This window comes from Balaenoptera ricei, chromosome 15, assembly GCF_028023285.1.
Source record: "Balaenoptera ricei isolate mBalRic1 chromosome 15, mBalRic1.hap2, whole genome shotgun sequence".
Taxonomy (NCBI): Eukaryota; Metazoa; Chordata; class Mammalia; order Artiodactyla; family Balaenopteridae; genus Balaenoptera; species Balaenoptera ricei.
The window spans coordinates 506,862-526,484 of NC_082653.1; the positions used below are offsets into that span (position 1 = coordinate 506,862).

At 60.7% G+C, this 19,623-nt stretch overlaps 1 protein-coding gene across 10 annotated transcripts in view; it reads right to left on the reverse strand.

Moving 5' to 3' along the window:
• RTEL1 (regulator of telomere elongation helicase 1) overlaps positions 1-19,006 on the reverse strand; it is a 28,077-nt gene extending 9,071 nt beyond the window's left edge. For 3 of the 10 annotated variants that reach the window (XM_059897163.1, XM_059897161.1, XM_059897168.1), the window contains exons 1-15: positions 18,584-18,709; positions 17,900-18,160; positions 16,782-16,977; positions 16,414-16,507; positions 15,790-15,871; positions 15,528-15,588; positions 12,357-12,432; positions 11,827-11,911; positions 11,464-11,529; positions 10,661-10,814; positions 5,274-5,312; positions 5,122-5,200; positions 4,130-4,227; positions 3,562-3,617; positions 83-154 (exon numbers count right to left, since the gene is read on the reverse strand). In XM_059897163.1, coding sequence (XP_059753146.1) covers positions 83-154; positions 3,562-3,617; positions 4,130-4,227; positions 5,122-5,200; positions 5,274-5,312; positions 10,661-10,814; positions 11,464-11,529; positions 11,827-11,911; positions 12,357-12,432; positions 15,528-15,588; positions 15,790-15,871; positions 16,414-16,507; positions 16,782-16,977; positions 17,900-18,001 — 1,260 coding nt within the window. In that variant the 5' untranslated portion in view covers positions 18,002-18,160; positions 18,584-18,709. Of the gene's footprint in view, positions 1-82; positions 155-3,561; positions 3,618-4,129; positions 4,228-5,121; positions 5,201-5,273; positions 5,313-10,660; positions 10,815-11,018; positions 11,103-11,463; positions 11,530-11,826; positions 11,912-12,356; positions 12,433-15,527; positions 15,589-15,789; positions 15,872-16,413; positions 16,508-16,781; positions 16,978-17,899; positions 18,161-18,583; positions 18,711-18,917 lie in introns of those variants that run through there. The other 7 variants (XM_059897170.1, XM_059897169.1, XM_059897162.1 and 4 more) reach the window with 6 other exon arrangements.
• Between the last annotated feature and the right edge of the window lie 617 nt (positions 19,007-19,623).

The window sequence follows — 19,623 nt, forward strand, 5'->3', positions numbered from 1 at the left end:
GGGAGCCCCCATCCTGGAGGCAGCCCCACCTTGTGGGACTGAGACCCCGGCCCGGGAGCCCCCATCCAGGAAGCAGACCCACCTTGTAGGACTGACACCCCGGCCCCACCATGGAACCGGGGCCTCCTTCAGCAGGGTCCACGCTAAACACGATCTGAACGGCAGAGATGAGGGACAAAGTCAGCAGGACACGCCAGAGGCTGCCACCCCTGCCGAGTCGCTCCCACGCAGGACAGATGGACACTCAGGACACAGCCACCACCTGCCCCTGCTTCCAAGCCAACAGCGTCCCTGGGGCAGGACCCCAGGCTGAGGAGCCGGAGCTGCCGGTCCCCTCCCCTCAGGGGCCCCGCTGCACTGGAGACACAGCCGCCCTGCAGGCCCCTCCTCGGCAGCCAGTCGAAGCCTCTCACGGGGACCGGGCCCAGGTCAGCCGCCCGCCCTCTCCGCTCTCCCCAAGGGCTGGGTCAGGGGCTAGGGCAAAGGAACCCCGTTCACACCGAGAAGTAATAGGATGAAATTAATCCCTAAATAAAATAAGCGGAATTGTATTCTTAGCCAATGCAACAAGCCAAGAAAAAACCACAAGAGGGATAAATATGGGGGCAGAAAATACAACACACTAGACGTTACAAACAACAGGACCATCTACTTAGAAAATCCAGAAAACCAAACAACAAACTTTTAGAACTGAAAACTTAGTAAGATAGCTTCACACAAGACCAACAAATAAGTCAATGCTTTTCTCACACACAAGCACCAGTGAGTTAAAAAGACCCCTTTCACAACAGCAACAAAAAGTATGTAACGCTGGAGATAAAGCAAGAGACAGACGTCACTTCCTCCGGAACAGTCTGTGAGGTCGCCCTGGAGGAGAGCCGGACCTCTGGACATCACAGAGCCCCGGCTCTCCCCACAATAACCCGAACATCTGAGGCATCCCGGCCAAAGCCCAAGAAGCTCCTCACAGAAAGGGAACAATCTGACTCTGACACTCAGCTGGTGGAAACAAGGCCAAGACACGTTCAAAAGGGACGGCGTGTTCCACAGCCCCGCGTCGTCACGCCACTCCCAAGCGCCTTCTGCTGGGTTAGAGGCTGAAGATGAGGCCACGACTTCCACCCAGCGTCCGTGAAAACAGACAAGACCGGCACCACCGGCGCGCATGGGCAGAAGCCTCACCCACCAAGTCTTCCTATGAACAGGAAAGGCCTCGGGAGCCCAGATCAGCAGCCTGTTCTCAGCAAACTCCTGCCAGGCCCAGGGGATGTGGGCGCATGGCCAGGAGGAGCTGCGGGCACCCCATGGCCCTGCACATGAGGGCCCAGAAGCACGGCCTGGGGGTGCAGTGCAGCCTGTGAGGAGTAAGTTCCAAGGCGAGAGGAGCTTTGAGAAGCACTTTCATGGTCCAGACGGCAAAACACCTGGCCTCGCGATTCACCAAAGTGTCTGCCTGCAAGGGCGGAACCACACACACTGGACCTGATCCCGGAGCGGAGGCCACACCGCCTGGTGAGGCCCCTCTGGGGCCATGGCTTCCTCTGCAAAGCCCTGCGTTGTGGCCCCAGAGCGGCCCTCACACCTCAAGGGACGGCCAGGAGTGTCAGACAGCGGTGTGGCTGCCCTGTGTCCGAGTGCCAGACACAGGCGGGCGGCGGGGGAGGAGGTGGCAGGCACGGGTGCAGCCGTAGCCCTGGGGGCGCCCGCTGCAGCCTCCCTCCCCGGCCGGGGCTCTGCTGCCTGCCCACGGCCAGCTCTGCACTCCACCCTGGGGGCTCCGTCCCATCTGTGAGGCGGGGATGGGGCTGGAAGGGCAGCCGGGGTCACGGAGAAGAAGGAACATTCTAGCGTGGCATCCTGCAGGCCCGGGCTCTGTCCCCCTCGTCCCATCACTTCCTGCCGGGGCAGCGAGCGTCCCAGGCCTCTGCCCCCCGGGGCGGTGACCCACCGTTACTGCTGGGTCTCCAGGGAGTCCCGAGCCCCAGCTGCGGCCCCCCGGCCCTGCCCTGGAGGCCCTGCCCCTGCCAGGCGGGCCCTCCCTCCGTGGCGCCCTCTGCCCGTCCTCCCGCCCTCCTCACACGTCCCTGCAGCTGAACAGGCCAGCAGGCCGGGGCGCCCTCGCTTCCGGGCCTGCACGGCCCCCTCCCCTCCCCGACGCCCGTTTATGGAGCGGGTTCCTCCCTGCTCCATCCTCTCTGGAACCCAAGCACCACTAACCCCATTGGTTTGGAATTTCCCTTGGCAGCTGCTCTAAGTAGCCCCTGGCGGGTGACTCAGCTTCCCCTGCTGCCCAAGCCGCCTACGGGCCACGCTCACTCACCAGCGTGTCACATCCCCTCCAGCTGGAGGGAGTGTGGGCCGGCAGGTGCTCATCCCACACCCACCGTGATGAGCACCTGTGGGTGCGGCCAGGGGCCCCGCGGACGGCGTCCTGCACAGGCCGACCGCAGGCCCGGCGGGCAGCGTGGAAGGGGTCGTGCAGCCGTGGAAGCACCGCGAGGGGTGGGGAGAGACAAGGAGGGGGCGACAGAGTGACGCGCTGCCGGGCAGGTCACCCAGGGCCTCGAGCCCACTGAGCCCTGCCCGCAGCCAGGCGCGCCCCACCGTGACGCCGCGCAGCGCGGGCAGCCGTGCCCACGCCACACGGGGCCTCGGGTGCCCTGGTTTCCCCAAGGACCAGCGGCCGTGGAGGGGCCTCTGAAGAAAGGCCCAGCGAGGCGCAGGAGGGGCTGGACCGCCTGGAACCATCACACCGGCCCTCAGCGGCCAGCTGGGCAGCACACAGCGAAAGGAAGGCGGGCCCTGGCCTGTCCACTTGAGCTGAGGAAGCAGCTCAGCTGGGCCCGAGGGGGACAGCTGGACACACGGGACGGCACGTTAGGGGCAGGAAGTCGTCACGTCCAGAGGCCCTGAGGCGTGTGACAGCCCCCCTGGTCACCTGGCCTGGGGAAGGTGGGGTCTGCGTGTGGCAGAGGAGGGGCTCGGTGAGCCCTGGAGGCTGCCCCTCCCCCCAAGCGGATCCCAAAGCCCAGACTGAGGCCGGCCTGGCCCAGAGGACGTGCAGACCACCCAGTGACTCCAAACAGCAGCCCCAGGCCCCACCTAATGGGTGTGGACGGGACACACTCACCCCTCGTCTCAACGCCCTCTGGGCGAGGCTGGCCCGGCAACACAACAGGGGCTGGGGGACAGAGTCCATGCCCCCCACGCCGGCACGGGCTTCTGCATTAACTTTCCCCTGCAAAGCTGTGTCAGCAAGAAACTGGAGAAAAGGCGGCAGCTGGCTGGGTAGGAGCCGCTGGGCCTGTCTGAAAACTGGAGGGACCTACCAGACTCTCACCCTAAGCGGCCCCGCTCCCCGCCTGGCTCCGCCCTCAAGGCCTGCGGCGGGTGCTCAGGGCGAGAGGAAACCAGCCCTGCGGTGCTGACTTGAAGCGTGTGCTGGGGGCGCCTTGTTCTTCCCCAAGTCTAGAATCCACAGCAGCTCTGCAGAGCGAGGCCCCGCCAACTTCCATCAGGAAAGGAGAGGAGACACCCCGTCCACGCGGCAGCGGTCCCTACCTGGATGACGTCTGCCAGCTTCTGCAGCCCCGCTGTGCTGGTGAACAGCCCCGCACCTGCGGGGGCAGCGGGTGCTGACCGTCCACTGGGCTCTCCAGCCCCCGTGTCGGCTGAGGGGCATGCCCTCAGAGGGCAGCTCACCCTGTCTTCCCAGTGGGTCTCCCGTGGGTCAGTGGGACAAGAAGAGAGGCTCTGCAGCCAGGTAAGGCTGGGGCTGCCCAGAGCCCAGGAGCATGGCAAGGCTGGGCACCCCCGGTGAGACCAGAGGGCTCCGTGGCACAGCCTCTGGGAAGCAGTCCCATGGAAACTCTCTGGGCAGAAACAGAGCGCAGGAGATTTGGGGGAGAGGATGGTGGGGCCTACAGCTCACTGACCCACCCAGGCTCCTCACTGCTCTTTCTTAAAAGGGGCTAAGCAGGGAAGACCGCTCTTTATAGGACACACGCCACCAAACATGCTAAGATCTCAACATCCGAATCAGAAAGGCAGCTCCATGGGCCAAGTTCCCGTCAGGCTGCGCCCTTGAGTAAGGCGTCAGCCACAGGGCGCAAGGCGGCCGGGGACTCACGTCCTGCCAGGTGTTGGATGATCTGGTCCAGGGAGTCAAGGATGCAGCCCTTGGTGTGAAATGTTATCTGGGCTTCGGCAAACAGCTCGAAGATGTAGCTACGAGGAAAGAGGCAGCTCAGGCCTGGCAGGAGATTAGGCTGCACTTTGGGAACCTAACAGCCAAAAGCATTTTAAGTTTCCTTCACCCAAAAGCAAGCTCTGAGCCTCCGGGGAGGCCCAAACCTGGAGGTGAAAGGCCTCTCCCCTCAGGAGCCCCGGTGGGGAGGACAGCGGCTTGCATGAGACCGGCATACCCAGAAACAGGCCTGGGCTCGGGGCTCGGGCCCTGCAGGGAGGCCGGGAGGTAGTCATCAGGGCCCCCCTGAAGTGGTGGCTCTGGGCAGGGCACCGAAAGGGCAGTTCTGGAGAGTCGGTTGGGGGGCGGGGGGGGAAACGGTGCGCAGTGGAAGCTGCAGAGGAAGCCCTGCGGGTGTGGGAGCCAAGGAGGCGCCAGGGCCATTTGGGAAGCAACCGGGCCCTGCGAGGGCCTGAGCAGAGCGGAGCAGATGGGGCTCAGGGACAAGGCAGGCAGCCCAGCACTCCAGAACATTCCAGAACATTCCTTGCCTCGACAGACCTGGGCCTGGGTCCCAGCGCAGCTGGCAGTGGTGCACCGAGGAGGGTGATACCTGCCCCAGGCCACCATCCCACGGGGAACAAACCCCGCGACTTGGAGGCCTGTGGGACGTTCAGAACGTTCCAGGCGACTTTTCGTCCTAACAGAAGGTGGCACGGAGGCAGGAGCCTCGTTCTAAAAGGCAACTGCAGTGCAGACAGAGGGGTGAACCAGAGGAGAGGGTGGCGGTGCCGACACTCTCAATGACCAAACCCTCCCGGGCCTCCAAGATGGAAAAAGACTCTCTGGATTGTGACCCAGTGACATTCTAGGCCACGTGGGGTAGAATGCTGCAGGGACAGAGCCCGGCACACCCGCCCTGCTAGGTCCCTCACCTCCCAGGCTTGGTGACACCGCCGTCACCTCCAGGCAGCTCCACGGCGTCAATGGCCCCCTCCAGGCGAAGCAGGATCGCTGTGGGGTTAGGGGCTCTCAGGGCGGGGCTGTGGGGGGCAGTCCACGGCAGGCGGGAGGGGGGCGCACTTACTCTTCAGCTTCGCGAGGTCCTCCAGCTCCAAGTTCAGCCCTGGGCAAGGGAAAGCACAAATGCACATGTCTGCATCCTTCTAATTCCACCACCCCGTCCTAAGGAACCAGGATGCTGGTGTGGAGGGCAAGACACTGACAGAAGAGGCTCTGAAATCCACACGGCTGGAACTTGACCTGGAAGCAGCAGCCTGAGCTGAGGGGGGCAGTCACCTTCAGAGACCCTGTGGACATGCACATGAACGTGGTTCTGAGCTGCGTTTTCCTGATGACCAATGGGCTCCTTTTTACATGTGCATATTGGCCATCTGTGTATCTTTCAAGAAGTGTCTATTTATATCTTTTGCCCATTTTTCAATTGGGTTGGGTTGTCTTTTTGTTGAGTTGTTAAAGGTTTCCTCCCTATTCTAGATACCAATCCCTTATCAGATATGTTATTTGCAAAAAATTCTTCCTGTTCTGTGGGATGTCTCTGCTTTCTTGATGGTGTCCTCTGACGCACAAAAGTTTTTGATTTTGTTAAGTCCTGTTTATCTATTTTTTTCTCTGGGTGCTTGTGCTGTTGGTGTTACTTCTAAGAAGCCTCTGCCTAACACAGGGTCACGGAGATTGATACCTGGCTGAATAACCCCACTCCTTAGGTGTGGGCTGTGCAGAGTGACCTCCGTCCAAAGAGAACAGTGTGGAAAGGAGGGGAACGAGTAACTTGGAGCCCCTGACAAAGCCGACCTCAGCTGGCAATCAAGGTCATAAGTCACGCGGAGTTGACTGCAGGGACCTGGATGCAGTACAATGAGGCGGGCCCTGTGCATCTGAGCCCTTCCTCCCCAAATCCCACACCCCCGTACGTCCAGGGGAGAAACGTCACACAAATCCAAACCCCAATGAAGGGGCATTCTACACAACGTCAGAGCAATCCTCCTCCAAACCACCAAGGGAGGTCTGAGAAACTGTCATGGACAAAAGCAGCTAAGGAGGGCTTCCCTGGTGGCGCAGTGGTTAAGAATCCGCCTTCTGGGGGCTTCCCTGGTGGCGCAGTGGTTGAGAATCTGCCTGCCAATGCAGGGGACACAGGTTCGAGCCCTGGTCTGGGAAGATCCCACGTGCCGCGGAGCAGCTGGGCCCGTGAGCCACAATTACTGAGCCTGCGCGTCTGGAACCTGTGCTCCGCAACTAGAGAGGCCGCGATAGTGAGAGGCCTGCGCACCGCGATGAAGAGTGGCCCCCGCTTGCCACAACTAGAGAAAGCCCTTGCAAAGAAACGAAGACCCAACACAGCCATAAATAAAAAAACAAATGCTTAAAAAAAAAAAAAAAGCTGCTTTCAAAAAACAGCCATAAGAGAAACTTTAAAAAAGAAAAAAAAAAAAAAAAAAAAAGAATCCGCCTTCTGGGACTTCCCTGGTGGTGCAGTGGTTAAGAATCCGCCTGCCAATGCAGGGGGCACGGGTTCGAGCCCTGGTCCGGGAAGATCCCACATGCCACGGAGCAACTAAGCCCGTGCGCCACAACTACTGAGCCTGCGCTCTAGAGCCCACGTGCCACAACTACTGAAGCCCGTGCGCCTAGAGCCCGTGCTCCACAACAAGAGAAGCCACTGCAATGAGAAGCCCGCGCACGAAGAGTAGCCCCCGCTCGCGGCAACTAGAGAAAGCCCGCGTGCAACAAAGGCCCAACACAGCCAAAAAATAAATAAATAAAATAAACAAATAAAATCAACATAAACGGCAAAAAATGGAGTATGAAATGAAATATAAACATAACAAATGAGCTTAAAATGAATAATATGACCACAGTGAAGCAGAAAGAAACAACCCAAGGAACCTCTGAAAGAGCGTTTTCATTCTGTGGTCACAGACCAACGACAAAAAGGACGTGAACAAACATTAAACCTACTGAGTAGATGTTCATTTATCGTGGGTGGGCTGGCAATTCTCAAACAACTGTCTGTGGGTTCTAGGATCAAACAAGTAAGTACGATACTGAGAAAAAATGGAAGCTCGTTTTCTCACAAAAGGCGTTACGAACATGGAGGAAAGAAGAAGGAACCGTGTGGTTCTGGACTAAAACTGGGGCGGGCGAGAGCGTGAACTCACAATCCTACGCACACGGGTGTGGGGGTGAGCACGTGAGCACGTGGGCCCACATGCTGACGCGGAGGCGGAGGGTAGTACAAGACCTCACACGGAAGATGGGAGGATGAGAAGACTCATCATTCTGCAAACATTATGGAAATCATTAACTCAGGGACGACTCATTACTGGATGCCACAAATGACTTAAGAATCACAAATGGAAAAGCAGTGACTTCACAGCAGAAACACCCAGCAGCCATCACGTAACCAGACTGAAGTTAACATCACCAATGTCACCTGCGAGACGACGCAAGTCCGCGGTATTCCCACCAAAATTCAAAACCTGACTCCAACCATGAGAACACAGCAGACAAATCCAAACTGTAGGACAGTCGACGAAATAACTAGCCTTTCTCTTCACAGGCCCGGAGACCACGGCACCGGGCAGAGGGGTGACACGGAGTAAAGGCGCCAGGCTGGCAACCGCCCTGAAGGAGGCAGAGAAAGAGGGAACCTGTCCACTCAGTGGGGGGCTGGTCAAATGGGGCAGAGCATCGGCCGCGGGGTCTGGGGAAGGCACGCAGCAGCTGTAGCAAGTTAGCTGCGAGCTGGTGAGAAAACAGAAGATGACGGTGTCAGGACAGGACATAAGACATGAAACAACAACACGAGCCAGGTTTTCTAAAACTCAGAAATGAAGCAACAGAACTCAGACACAACTAGGAGAAAAAAACACTTGAGAAATAAAGATTAAATTAGAAGAACACAAAAGTAGATACATGCCACATCATCTTAAAAGAAACAGATGGTGAAAGGGGGGAATTTTTATAAGTCAAAGAAAAATAGAGACAAAAGGATTTGAGAGAGTGACAGGTTCTGAACTCAGGTGGAAGAGACACGACATGATCCCTGGAGCAGAAACCGAAGCCAAGGCTGGGCCCTGAGCGCTGCCGTGTGGGACAACATCCCCCCCAGGTAAGAGGAGACTTGGAACTACAGGCTGAAAGAGCTCATCGTACATCGATCCGGAAAATCAACACTGAGACAAACTGCAGCAAAATTACTGGGCTTTAAAAAGAAAAAAAAGTCCTAGAACAACATCCAACTTTAAAAGTAAAAGACAATTTTAAAACAGCAAGGTTTATGATGCATGTGACTGCCAATCAGAAAATCCATTCCTAGATACGCCCCTGGAGAAATGCTGACCTATTTACTCAGGCACATGCATTCGGGGTCGAAAGCAGCTGACTCAGAAATTCCCATCGCAGGTAAAGACGGTGAAGCCAGGACCGTGCATCCACGAGGACACCTAAGCAGCAGAGCACAGCGGGCCAAGGGACCCGGCCCGAGACCCGTCCAGGATGGCTGCAGAGTCAACCTATTTTCGTGGTGCTGCTACTGCCGCTACTGCTATTCCTACTGATACACGATTTGCCTTTTTCCTTCTTTCTCTCACAAATATACAGTGTAGTTTCCCAGAGGCTGATACTGGTCCCCACACATGTCCATGTTCTAATCCCTGGAACCCACGAATAGGTCAGCTCTGCAGCCAAAGGGACCTGCAGATGCAACGGAGTTGAGGACCCTGAGATGGGGCGATAATCCTGGATTATCCGGGGTGGCCCTAAATGGAACAGCAGGGTCCTTACAGAAGCATAGGAGACCGAAGAAGCAGAGGTCGGAGACGTGGGGTCACAAGCCAAACAACGTGGCGCCTCTAGAAGCTGTAAAAGACCAGGAAACGGATCCCCCTCTGCAGACTCCAGAAGGAAGAGCACTGCTGGCCCATCCTGGGCTTCTGGGCCCCATGAGATAATACATTTGTGTTGCTTTAAGCTAAGTCTGGAAATTTCTTTTAGCAGCACTAGGAAATAAATACAGCCATGATGTGTAGTATCACATCAGCCCAAAGCAGGAACAGTTACGAGATCCAATTACCTTGTATTAAGCCAGATATTAAAGAGATTTGCAAAACTGAAATAATGCCACTCTTCTAATTTTTAAAATATAGTTATTTTTCCAAAAAAAAGTGTTATTTATGTTAACATGTCATGGATTGAATTGTGTCCTCCAGAAAGCTATGTTCAAATCCTAAACCCTGACCCCTGTGAATGTGACCTTATTTGCAGATATGGTCAGTCCGAATGAGGTCCTAGAGGACTGGGTTGGGCCCTCCTCCAGTGACAGGCGTCCCTATGAGAGAGGACACCGTGCGAAGACGGAGCGAGGCGTCTACAAGCCCAGGTCGGCCAGCAGCTGCAGAGCTGGGACAGGGAGGCCTGGTGCACATGCCCCGGGAACTCACAGGAGGAGCCTCCCCGGCTGACACCCAACACGTGGACGTCTGGCCCCAGAACTGAAAGGATAAACCTCTGTTGTTGAAGCCTCCCAGCCTCTGGTACTTTGTTAAGGCAGCCCTAGGAAACTGACACCTAACTGTTCCTTATTTAGTTGTTTAGTGTTTACTTCTAATACACTAATTATCCATAGACGTAACTCACATAAACAAAGCTCAGTAAGTTTCAAGAACGTAAAGTTTAAAACATAAAGGGTCCTGAAGCCAACATGTTTGAGAACTTCTGTGCTAAACACACAAAGCCGTTTACAAACCCTCCGTCCCCAACACAACCTGTGAGCGCGTCAAAGGAGGCCTGGAGACCCTCGCAGAGGGGGCGGAAGCAGGCGGCCTGGCGGCAGCAGGGGCCTCCGCACCCTCTGGAGTCTGTCCACGTGTGTGACCGTAAAGGGACCGGGAAGCTGAGGCTGTTCACGCCCCGCCCCACACTCGCGTGAAGGACACGGCGGGACGTGGATGACGTCCACAGGGCAGGGCGCAAATGCTACGAACCTGCAGCAACTCGACGGTAGAAACGCTTGCTACAAAGTGGTCTGGGTGAGCAAAAGGTGGGTTCCTAACACTAACAAAGGCCATGCAGAACGTCTGGACAAACTAACTGCATCCACCAAAGATTTCTACACACACTGCAATCACTGCCGCAAAAGGAAAATGCGGGACATGACTCTCTGAGCGTCGCTCCTGTGGACGATGCCCGCAGGTCATTACAAAATGTTGTTGCGGCTGACACCCTTGGTTTTCACTTCTATGCAGTAGAGGCAAGTTCACACCCCCGGGGAAACGGTGAAAAGGACTTGAGAAAGTGCTGACTGGTTGGGCGGTACCCAGCCCCCCAGCCCCATCTGTGAGGCCAAGAAGACTCTTACAGAGGCTGGCGCTGCCCCTGAGGCCAACTTGAAAGAAGGGCCCTGGGCGGACGGGCCCCTCGTCTGGTCTGCGGTCCCTGCCCGGAGCGCACCTGAGCCAGCGGAGTCCGCGCTGAACTCCGGGTGGAGCTCGGTCTGCTGCGCCACCTTGGTCTGCTCCTGCAGCACCTGGTCTATCACGTCCAGTCCCGAAGCCACGTCGTGGGGCGTCAGGTCAAAGGACGCGGCCTCCTCACACATCTTCTCCTGTGAGCCCAAGCACACCCGTCACGGCGCTCCACGAGGCAGAGGTGCGGGGGGCAGAGGGAGGGGAAGCAAGAGCCCCCCCAAGCCCCACCTTGTGTTCTCAAGGCCGGGTCTCAAACTGGCCCAGAGACGGATGTCTGGCCCAGACAGTGTTTGAAAACAATTTTACTTGAGCTGCCTACATTTTATAGTTAGAAAATTTACCGTTAAACTCTAGCTTCTAGCTTCTCTCCAAAGCCGAATCTGGCCCATGGGCGCACCGTCCCCATGGCAACAACTGCCTGGAACCCAGCGGGGCTGAGGATGCCAGGCTCCCCAGGTGGCCTTCCTCCAGTGCTCTGGCCAAGGCCCAGCACTCCTGGAGACGTGGTCCTTGGGCCCCGACAGAGGCCACAGGACGGGGGTGGCAGGGCGAGCGGGCAGCAGGGAGGCAGCAGCCGGGGACAAGAGGGAAGAGAAGGAATGGGATGGCAGGAAGGGCCTGGGGCTCTTGCGTGCAAATGGCAGGCCCAGGCCGGCAGCCCACCTTGCCCAGTTTTGCTTGGTCCTGATAGTGGGACGCGGGGGTCTGGACAGAAAGGCCCAGCTGTTGTGCGCAAGAAAGTGGGCAGGAGGAAGGAGGTGTCGGGAAGGCCACCCAGACACTCACCACGTTGTGAGCTTCGTCGAAGACCACGACCGTCCCCTTCAGGTCGATGCCATGTGCACGGCGGCTCTACAGCAAGAGAGGAGGACGCCAGGCTGGGGCTGATGCTCCCAGGCGGCCTCGCGGGGTCCAGCTGGAGAGAGGGACATGGACCCCGGCCGCGCGGGGTCCCCTCACTCCTACCAGGCCACACACTCCCAGAGCTCAGAACGAGTCACAGCCCCGGGCTGGTGAGGGGCTGGTCCCTCGGCACCAGCCTGCAGCTCAAAGCGAAGGTCTGATCCCAGCACGGCTCTGCCGGCCCCTCCCGAGCCTGGGACACGCCCTGCCATCAAGCACCGTCAGCTACGCAGGCCGAGGCCTTACCTTGGTGTCCAACAGGTAGTTGTAGGGCATGAAGATGATGTCGGCCTGCTGCTTCAGGTTCCGAGACAGGTAGTAGGGGCACAGCCTGGAGGGGGAGGAGGTGCTGGGGCACGGCGCAGGCTGGGAGGGTTCCCCGGGGCACACGCGGGCTGGGGCCTGGGGCAGCGGGAGGGCTTGCCGGCCACCCCTCACGCCATCAGTTTTCAATCGTGTGAGTGGGTCACCCATTTAAAAATCTACAAAAACAAAAAGACCAAGCCTGATGCTGGACGGGTGGATGAGATGGTGAGAAGCAGGACAGTCGGGCAGGCGCCACCACGACTGGAGCCCTGGAGCTACGAGGTCGCAGCCAGCGTCGGAGAGGAGGGGCAGTATGGGGGGGGACGAGCTGGGCGCCCCAAGAACAAAGGCCCACCGGGCGGGGGCAGGGGGCTGGGGGCTGTGAAGGAGCGTCTCACTTCTTCCATTACTGCAGGAAAGAAACGTACCCGCCTCTGCACGTCGAAGAGGCCCAGCCCTGGGGGGGTTACCTGTGCCTGGTCCCGCTCCTGACCAGGTCCTCGATGTCCAGGATGGGGCTGGCCAGCTCCTGCTCCAGGCTCTTCTCTGGGGACACGGGCGGGAGTAAACACAGGCTCTCTGGTCCACTGAGTCCCGGGACCACAGGAGGCACTCAGGATGGAATGGCTCCTGGCAACAGGCAGCCCCTGGGGAGGGCACCAAGCCTAAAGCGAGTCCCAAGGGAGCCCTGCTCTGTGCCTTGGGCAGCTGCAGGCCTGAGGCTGAACACCAAGAGGAGACCCCGGGGTGGGGTGGGGTGGGGGCCGGCCCTCAGCCTGTCACCGCCAGACGCTCTCCAGGCCAGGCGGCTCCCATGAGCCCCGGGGCACCTGCCCTGCAATCAGGCTTCAGTCTGGCAGCAAGTCCCTTCCTCTCTTGCTTCACCTCCCGCACAAGAACAAGCCCATAGTCTCCCTCTAGAAGGAAGCCAGGCTCCACACGGCCAGCAGCAGGAACACTGAGCTGTCACTGCCTGTGCTGCCCGGGCAGGGGTGCAGAGCCGGGGCCAGGTGGGCAGGAGGCGCAGAGCCCACCTGAGGCCCCGCAGCCCCGGGGCCCCTTCCTCAGGATGCAGCCCCGACAGGCCCCACTCCCTGCTGGCTGTGTGTTCCTGGGCAGGACGGGCCTCAAGAAGGGACACGGGCCCCCCAGCTGGGCCCGCAGGAATCGGCCAGGGAAGCGCTATAACCCAGCGACGCCCAGGCCTGTCCCAGCGGCAGTGACCGCCCCCAGGGTGCCCCCCCCACAAGACAGCAGGCAGGGGAAGGAAGAAGAGCCATCCACTCAGCAGCACCATAGCAACAGACCAGCCAATCGGCACGCTACGCAGGCCAGCCCCAGAGCTCGGTAACCTACCTGGGGCGAGGGGGGCTGGGGAGGGGGGGCGAGGAAGAGAGGGCAGTCAAGAGGAGACAGTGGAGAGGAGGGAGAGGAGGGCGAGGGGGGCTGGGGAGGGGGGGCGAGGAAGAGAGGGCAGTCAAGAGGAGACAGTGGAGAGGAGGGCGACGGGCCCGGCCGGGCCGCACTGCTTGCTCCCCGCGGGCCGCGGCCAGGCAGGGCTCCCGCTCTGCACGCCTCTCAGACCCCTCCTGGGGTCTCTGCCCACTCCTCTCCCCCTCCAAGGCCTGGGCACCTGCTGGAGACACCCCACTGCATCCCATGGGTCAGCTGGCAAAGGAGGCTGAGACGGCCAGGGTGCGCCGGTTTACGGGGAGTGGACGCCCTCGATGAGCAGGCAGAGAGCACAGCAGAGCAGGGGCGGGGACTGGGGAGGGGACAGAGGCCGGAGCCAGCAGGCCAGCTGGGGCAGCCCCTGCTCTGCCACGCAGGGCCTGGGGCAGCGGGGGGGGGGGGGGCCTGCAGCCAGGGGCCCCACACGCAGCAGCTCCAAGGGTGCCTCCACCGTGGACGGGAAGCTCCCCCCAGCTCCCACCGCTCCCCTGGCCTCCTGGCCCCTCCCGCCTCAAGAACTCTCCAGGTGAGGTGAGGGGTGCTGCAGGTGAAGGGCAGGACCCTGCAGGTGAGGGCTGGTCCAGCAGAGAGGGCAAGCTGGCCACTCCAAGCTGCTGTGGAAAGGTGGCTGGAGCGGTTCACACCCAAACTGCTCTGGCCTGTGGCCAACAGGACACCTGGAACCCCCTTTGCCAGGGACAAGGACGGGGAAGGCAGCCACAGTGCAGCAAACGGGGGACGGCTCCGTCGAGCATCACGGGCCTGACGCCAGGGCCCGTGGGAAGGCAGGACTGAGGGCAGAGGGCCGAGTAGCGGGGGGACGAGGACAAGAGACCAGCCTTCAGGTGACCCGACACCCACAGGCCTGACGCTGATGGGGCAGCAGAGCTGGCGGCCAGCAGTCTCCAGCCCGGGGCCACGACAGCTGCCACAGGCCATCCTCAGCCTTACACTTCACTGCTGTCCTGAGGGTCCTTGGTGCCACCAGACCAAGGGACACCGCCAAGGGGAAGGCGGTGAGGAACGAGCCTGGGACCCTGGGTCCTCGCCCCAGAGGCCAAGCCGTGCAGCCCTACCCACAGCCGGCCCGCCGGAGCCCAAGCCGGCATCAGGCAACCCCCCTCCATCTCTCCAAGGGCGCTGGGACTCCCAGTTCAGGCCTCTGGGACTGTACTGCTGTCCTGACCCGCTGCCTAGCACAGGCCTGGCCCACTGGGGTTGCCCAGCCTGAGTAGACGGTGGCCTGTGGGTCACCAATGTGAACACTCCAGGGCCTGGCTCACCGCAGGGTCTGAGTCCCAACCCTGAGGCAGGAAACAGAGAGAACCCTGACCCCACAGAAGCGTGACCCCCGCCCCCCCCCAAGGCCACACAGCCCTGTCTGGAAAGGCCACACCACAGAGAAGCCTCTCTGCCATCACCTGTGGCTCTAGAAGTCCTGACAGACACAAAGGACAGCCACAGGCGGAAAAGCAGGAATCTGGAGGCAAGGGCACCAGTGCCGCCCCACTCTGGGCCCCAAGAAAGTCAGTGACAGGAGACAAAGGGACCCCCCCTTCACAGGGCCCTGGGCACCTGCGGTCACACCACCACGCTGCACCTGGGCCGGCCGTTGTCACGAACACTGTGCTTTCCACTCTCATCCGTTTCTGGATGAGGCTGGAGGAGTCACTAGGAGGACCCCAGGGGCTCAGGGCACGTCACACCCACACAGTGACAGGATGCACCACAGAACCAGCAAAGGGAAAAACATGTGGAGGAGCTTCCAGAACCCCCTCCCTGGCTGACTCCCCCAGAATGAGCCGAGACCACGAGTGAAATGCTCTCCAGAGACCCAGCGCCCAGGGGGCACTGGGGACCGCTCACGTGGGCACCCCTGCCTGGCAGGCGCCCAATTTCCAGCCTTCCAGGAGGGAGCACGTACTCTGCACAAACCACGCTGTTTGCACAGTTCAGGCCCTTGCTCGGCCCCACCGCGTGAGCTCCTCTGCACGCACGCCAATGTTGATCAGGAGACAGGGCTCAGGCACCTCAACAGCCCAGAGCAGGAGGCAACCAGGCTGGAGCGCCGAGGGGCAGGAGCCAGCAGCCCAGGAGGCCACTGAGCCCAGCCCCCAGAGGCGCCCAGACTCCACTCCCCCTGCAGCGTGCCCTCCGTGGGCAGGAGACACCACCCCAAGCCCTCTCACCTTCCACGTTGTTGTAGAAGTGACAGGAGCGACTTGCCACCTTCTTGCGGCACAAGTGGACCTGGGCGAGGACGAGGTCTGGGCTCGTGTGACGGCCGAGCGCTGCCCCAGCCCCAGCCAGGCACCCCCTGCCAGCTCCACCCGCGCCAGCTCTTTACCCCTCTGTCCCCCAGGGGCACAGCTGGGGGCTCTAAAGCCCGGGCAGCACCCACGCAGCAGCAGCAGACCCACCAAGACCAGGGTGGGCGCCCCAGGAGCCCACCTGCATGTGGTTACTCTCCTGCTTCTTCACCTCAGGATGGATACACAGCTGCTCCCGGGAGCCCAGCACACACACTCGGGGCCTGGTGGAGGAGACGGTTGGGGGGCCCAAGGATCAGAGCGGGGGGCCCCAGTGCTGTCCAGCGGCAGGAGCCACGTGGGCTGCACCGGGAGCCCAGGGAAGCTTGGCTCACACGCCCGCCCGGGCAGCCAGAGGGAGTGGCTGGGGCGGAAATCCACCCCGGGCTCGAGAGGGGCTTTCACCGCGGCACGGCCCGCTCTCAGTCAGCATCCAGGACGAGCAAGGAGGCGAGGCCGAGAGACTGGGGCAGGCCTCGGGGAGACCTTGCCACCTGCATGCTCCCTCTCGGGGGAGGCCAGCGGGGAGGGGACACCAACTCCCCTGCGGCAGTGCTGGGGGCTCCGACATGGGGCAGGGCCTCCCCCCGCGCAGCTGCCCTGACCCACGCCCACAGCTGACACCCCGATGGCTGCGAGGAGCTCAGGGCATGAGCCTGAGGTCAGGGCGGCAGCCCCACAGCCAGAGCACAGCGCGCGCCCAGGGTGGCGTCCAGGCAGAACACCCCCGTGACCCCGAGGCAGGGGTGGACACCGCCTGACCCACCGGTAGGAGGTGTTCCGGAGCTCCCTGATGGCCTGAGTGAGCTGCGAGTGGGTCCTGGAGGCGTAAATGATCTTTGGGACGTCCGCGTAGCACGCTGCCCGGCACAAGGGAACAGGACAGGTCACGGCCCAGGTGAGCAGTTAACCCGAGGCACTCAGCTAACTCGGCCCGGGGACAGCTAAGCATCGGATGCCCGATACTCGCTACAGGAAGGAGTGCAGTGGGTCTCTGCAGGGTCCTCACTTGGCCAGAAGGCTCTGACCCTAGGTTTACAGCCAGGACGGCGAGAAGTGACGTGGCAGCTACAACCCCCCTTCCTTCCCCGCCTCCCCGCCCGGGGCCAGGAGAGGGGCAAAAAGGGGCATCACCTGGGACATCTCCTTCCGGGACAGCGTTCCCCCAGGACGCCAAGGCGCGGTCAAGGAAGAGCTCCCCTGACGCCCTCTCGGCAATCCTGCGGGCAGAGACAGCGTCTCGGAGGTGCTCCCGCCAGGCCAGCGTGCTGCAGAGGAGACAAAGGGTCTTCCCCGTGCCCGTGGGGCTCTCCAGAACGCCGTTCACTTTCTAAATGGAGTGGGGAACAGGGTCACGGGGAAGCAGGGGCAGGCTCCGCAGGCCACACAGCCCACCTGAGGCAGGTGGCTGAGTGACAGAGCGTCCCCCCGCTCTGCCCCCACTCAGCGGGGGACGTAAAATGCCGCAGGACCTCTCCACTCTCAAACCAAGAGCTGTAGATCAAACCAGGTCTCGTTAGCAAACAATTTACAGAGCATTACCCAAAATACCACGGTATTTTCCAGTCTAATATAAACAGGAAGATGACTAATTAGGTGTCAAGCCCCAGAATAGGAGTTTGATTCTGTATCCAAGCAGTTACACTACCTGAACGGAATCTGACGGCCTACACAGCTCTCAGCCGGTAGCCTGAGTGGAAACCTGGGCAGACACAGGCATGTCTGCAAAGCTGCCGCAGGAATGGGAACATGGGCCCAGCTACAGAGGGCAGCCCTCAAGGGCTGGGGGCTTGGGCAAGGTACAAGAGGGCATGCCCAGCAACCCAGCAGAAAGCAAGCTGCACCCCCTGAGGTTTAACGACCTCCCCTAACGAGGGCTGGCGCCCCCTGCCCCTATGTGCGAAATACTTCCTCCAGCCCCTCAGCCGGCTGCTGCTCGTTGCTGGGCCTCAGCTGACATTCCATCTGCGCAGAGAGGCCCCCAAGGCCTCTTAAGCCTATCACCTTATGTCTTTCCTTTCCAGCACTCGTCACCGGCTAGAATTACCCTTTTTGTTTATTTGTTTAGCATCTCTCCTACCCCACCTAAAACATGAACCCTATTTATGGTTGACTCCCACATCTAGAAGGGTAGCTTCACCAGTAGGACCTGGCCGGCGTAAACAGGACGGTGCACGTACATTAGGTCTTGCTGAGGCTCTACCCACTCTGACCCATCCCCCGGGGACAAGTCCCTCAGTCTGCAGCCTCACCTTCTGCAGACACTCCAAGACCTTGCTCATGTACTCCTCTTGGCATTTGTATGGCTGGAAAGGGAAGTCCACTGTCACCCCATTCAGGGTTATCTTGGGCATGCTGGCCTACTCTCGGTCTCGGGCGGACACAGAGGATGGCTGAAACGCAGGCTGTGTGGGTCTGCGAGACAAACCCCCCTCTGAACATCTCAGGGTCTCAGCCGCTCCAGGTAAGTTATGCCAGCCTGTGCCGCTGGGACACGTTCTCCACGGGAGCCCCTACGGCAGAGACGGGAATGACAAGACTGTTTTTAGCGACCCTTTCCCGAGCGCCAGGCCACTTCACCAGTCCCCTCAGGCAGTGCCTCCGCAGACAGGTCCGAAGGCGAGCCTGTGACATCCTGTCACAAGGAGCTCGGAGAGGTGTCGGCCCTGCCTTGTTCTCCCGCCCCAGGCAGCTCCACCGTGCTCCGGGAGAGGCGACAGGAGAGGGGCCAGATGCAGCTCCACGTGCTCCACCCGCAATAACACTGCATTGACCTCCGCCAGAGCTTGAAGGGCCACAGTTCCCAGCGGAGCCCCCCCCCACCCCAGCCTGGGCCGGTCGGGACCCCCCGCCCCTGCGGCTCCCAACCCTCCGCTCCACGGGCCAGCCCCATCCCTCCCAGGTGGGCAGCGAAAGAGCACGTGTGCTGCTCTGACCTGGGACGCGAATCCGTACGGCGCCCAGCAAACCACAACCTCTCGAGGCCTGGTCTCGCCTGGACACTCGGACTAACAGCCCCGCGCTCCTAAACCCCACCGGGCCGCCCTTCCCGCGGGCCCGGCCCCTCCACGAGCGCGGAGCCGGGCACTACGCGCCCCACAATGCAGCGCGCCAAAATCGCCTGCGCGCGGCCCGAGGGCTGCGCGGGGCCTGCCGGGAGTTGCAGTTGCGGAAGCCGCCGCTTGGGCACAGGTTCCAGTGCCAAGGTCTCCGCGGGGAGCCTTCCACGACCGGGATCCCCAGGACTTTGCCCCAGTCCGTCAGACTCACCACCACCGCGTCCTCAGCCGGCAGCCGGTCCGACCTTGCGGGCTGAGACGCGCAGTCATCCCTGAACGCGCTGCACTTCCGCCCCCAATTCCGGTCCGTTGCGCAGTGCTCCGGCCGGAAACTGGTCCCTTCCCTCGGGGTCCGCGCTCTGCTGGCGCGCAGCGTTCCACGTCCCACCCGCCCCTTCCGTTGACCCTGAGCCCGGTGACCGGCATCTCCTCGCCCGCGGGCACGAACCTGGGGTCCCGCCGTCTCCTCCCTCCCCACCAGGTCTCCATTCCACTTCCCGCCTGGGCCAGGCCCCCTCGGACAACTGCCCGGACAACAGCACAGGCCTTCTGACAGGTTTCCTGTGGTTTCCCCCCTTTTCTCGAAAGACCCAGAGGTCTTTTTAAGACTTGAGTCTGAGCTGATCACTCACCTTAAATTTCGCAAATGGCTACCCCTTGCCCGTGACTCGGCTCCTGAGAGCCCCACCAACTCCTCTCCTTACTGTCCTCTGGGTTCAGCCGCTTTTCCGGTCAATGTCCCCCACTGGTCAGGGCGGGACCTCTGAATCCCCAGCACCCAGCACCAGCTGGCAGTCAACAGGGAGGTTCCAGGGGTCTTCACAGCTCTGTGTGGTCAGAAGTGTTTGTCTATGGACGTCCCTGGTGGCGCAGTGGTTGAGACTCTGCAATCCCAATGCAGGGGGCCTGGGTTCGAT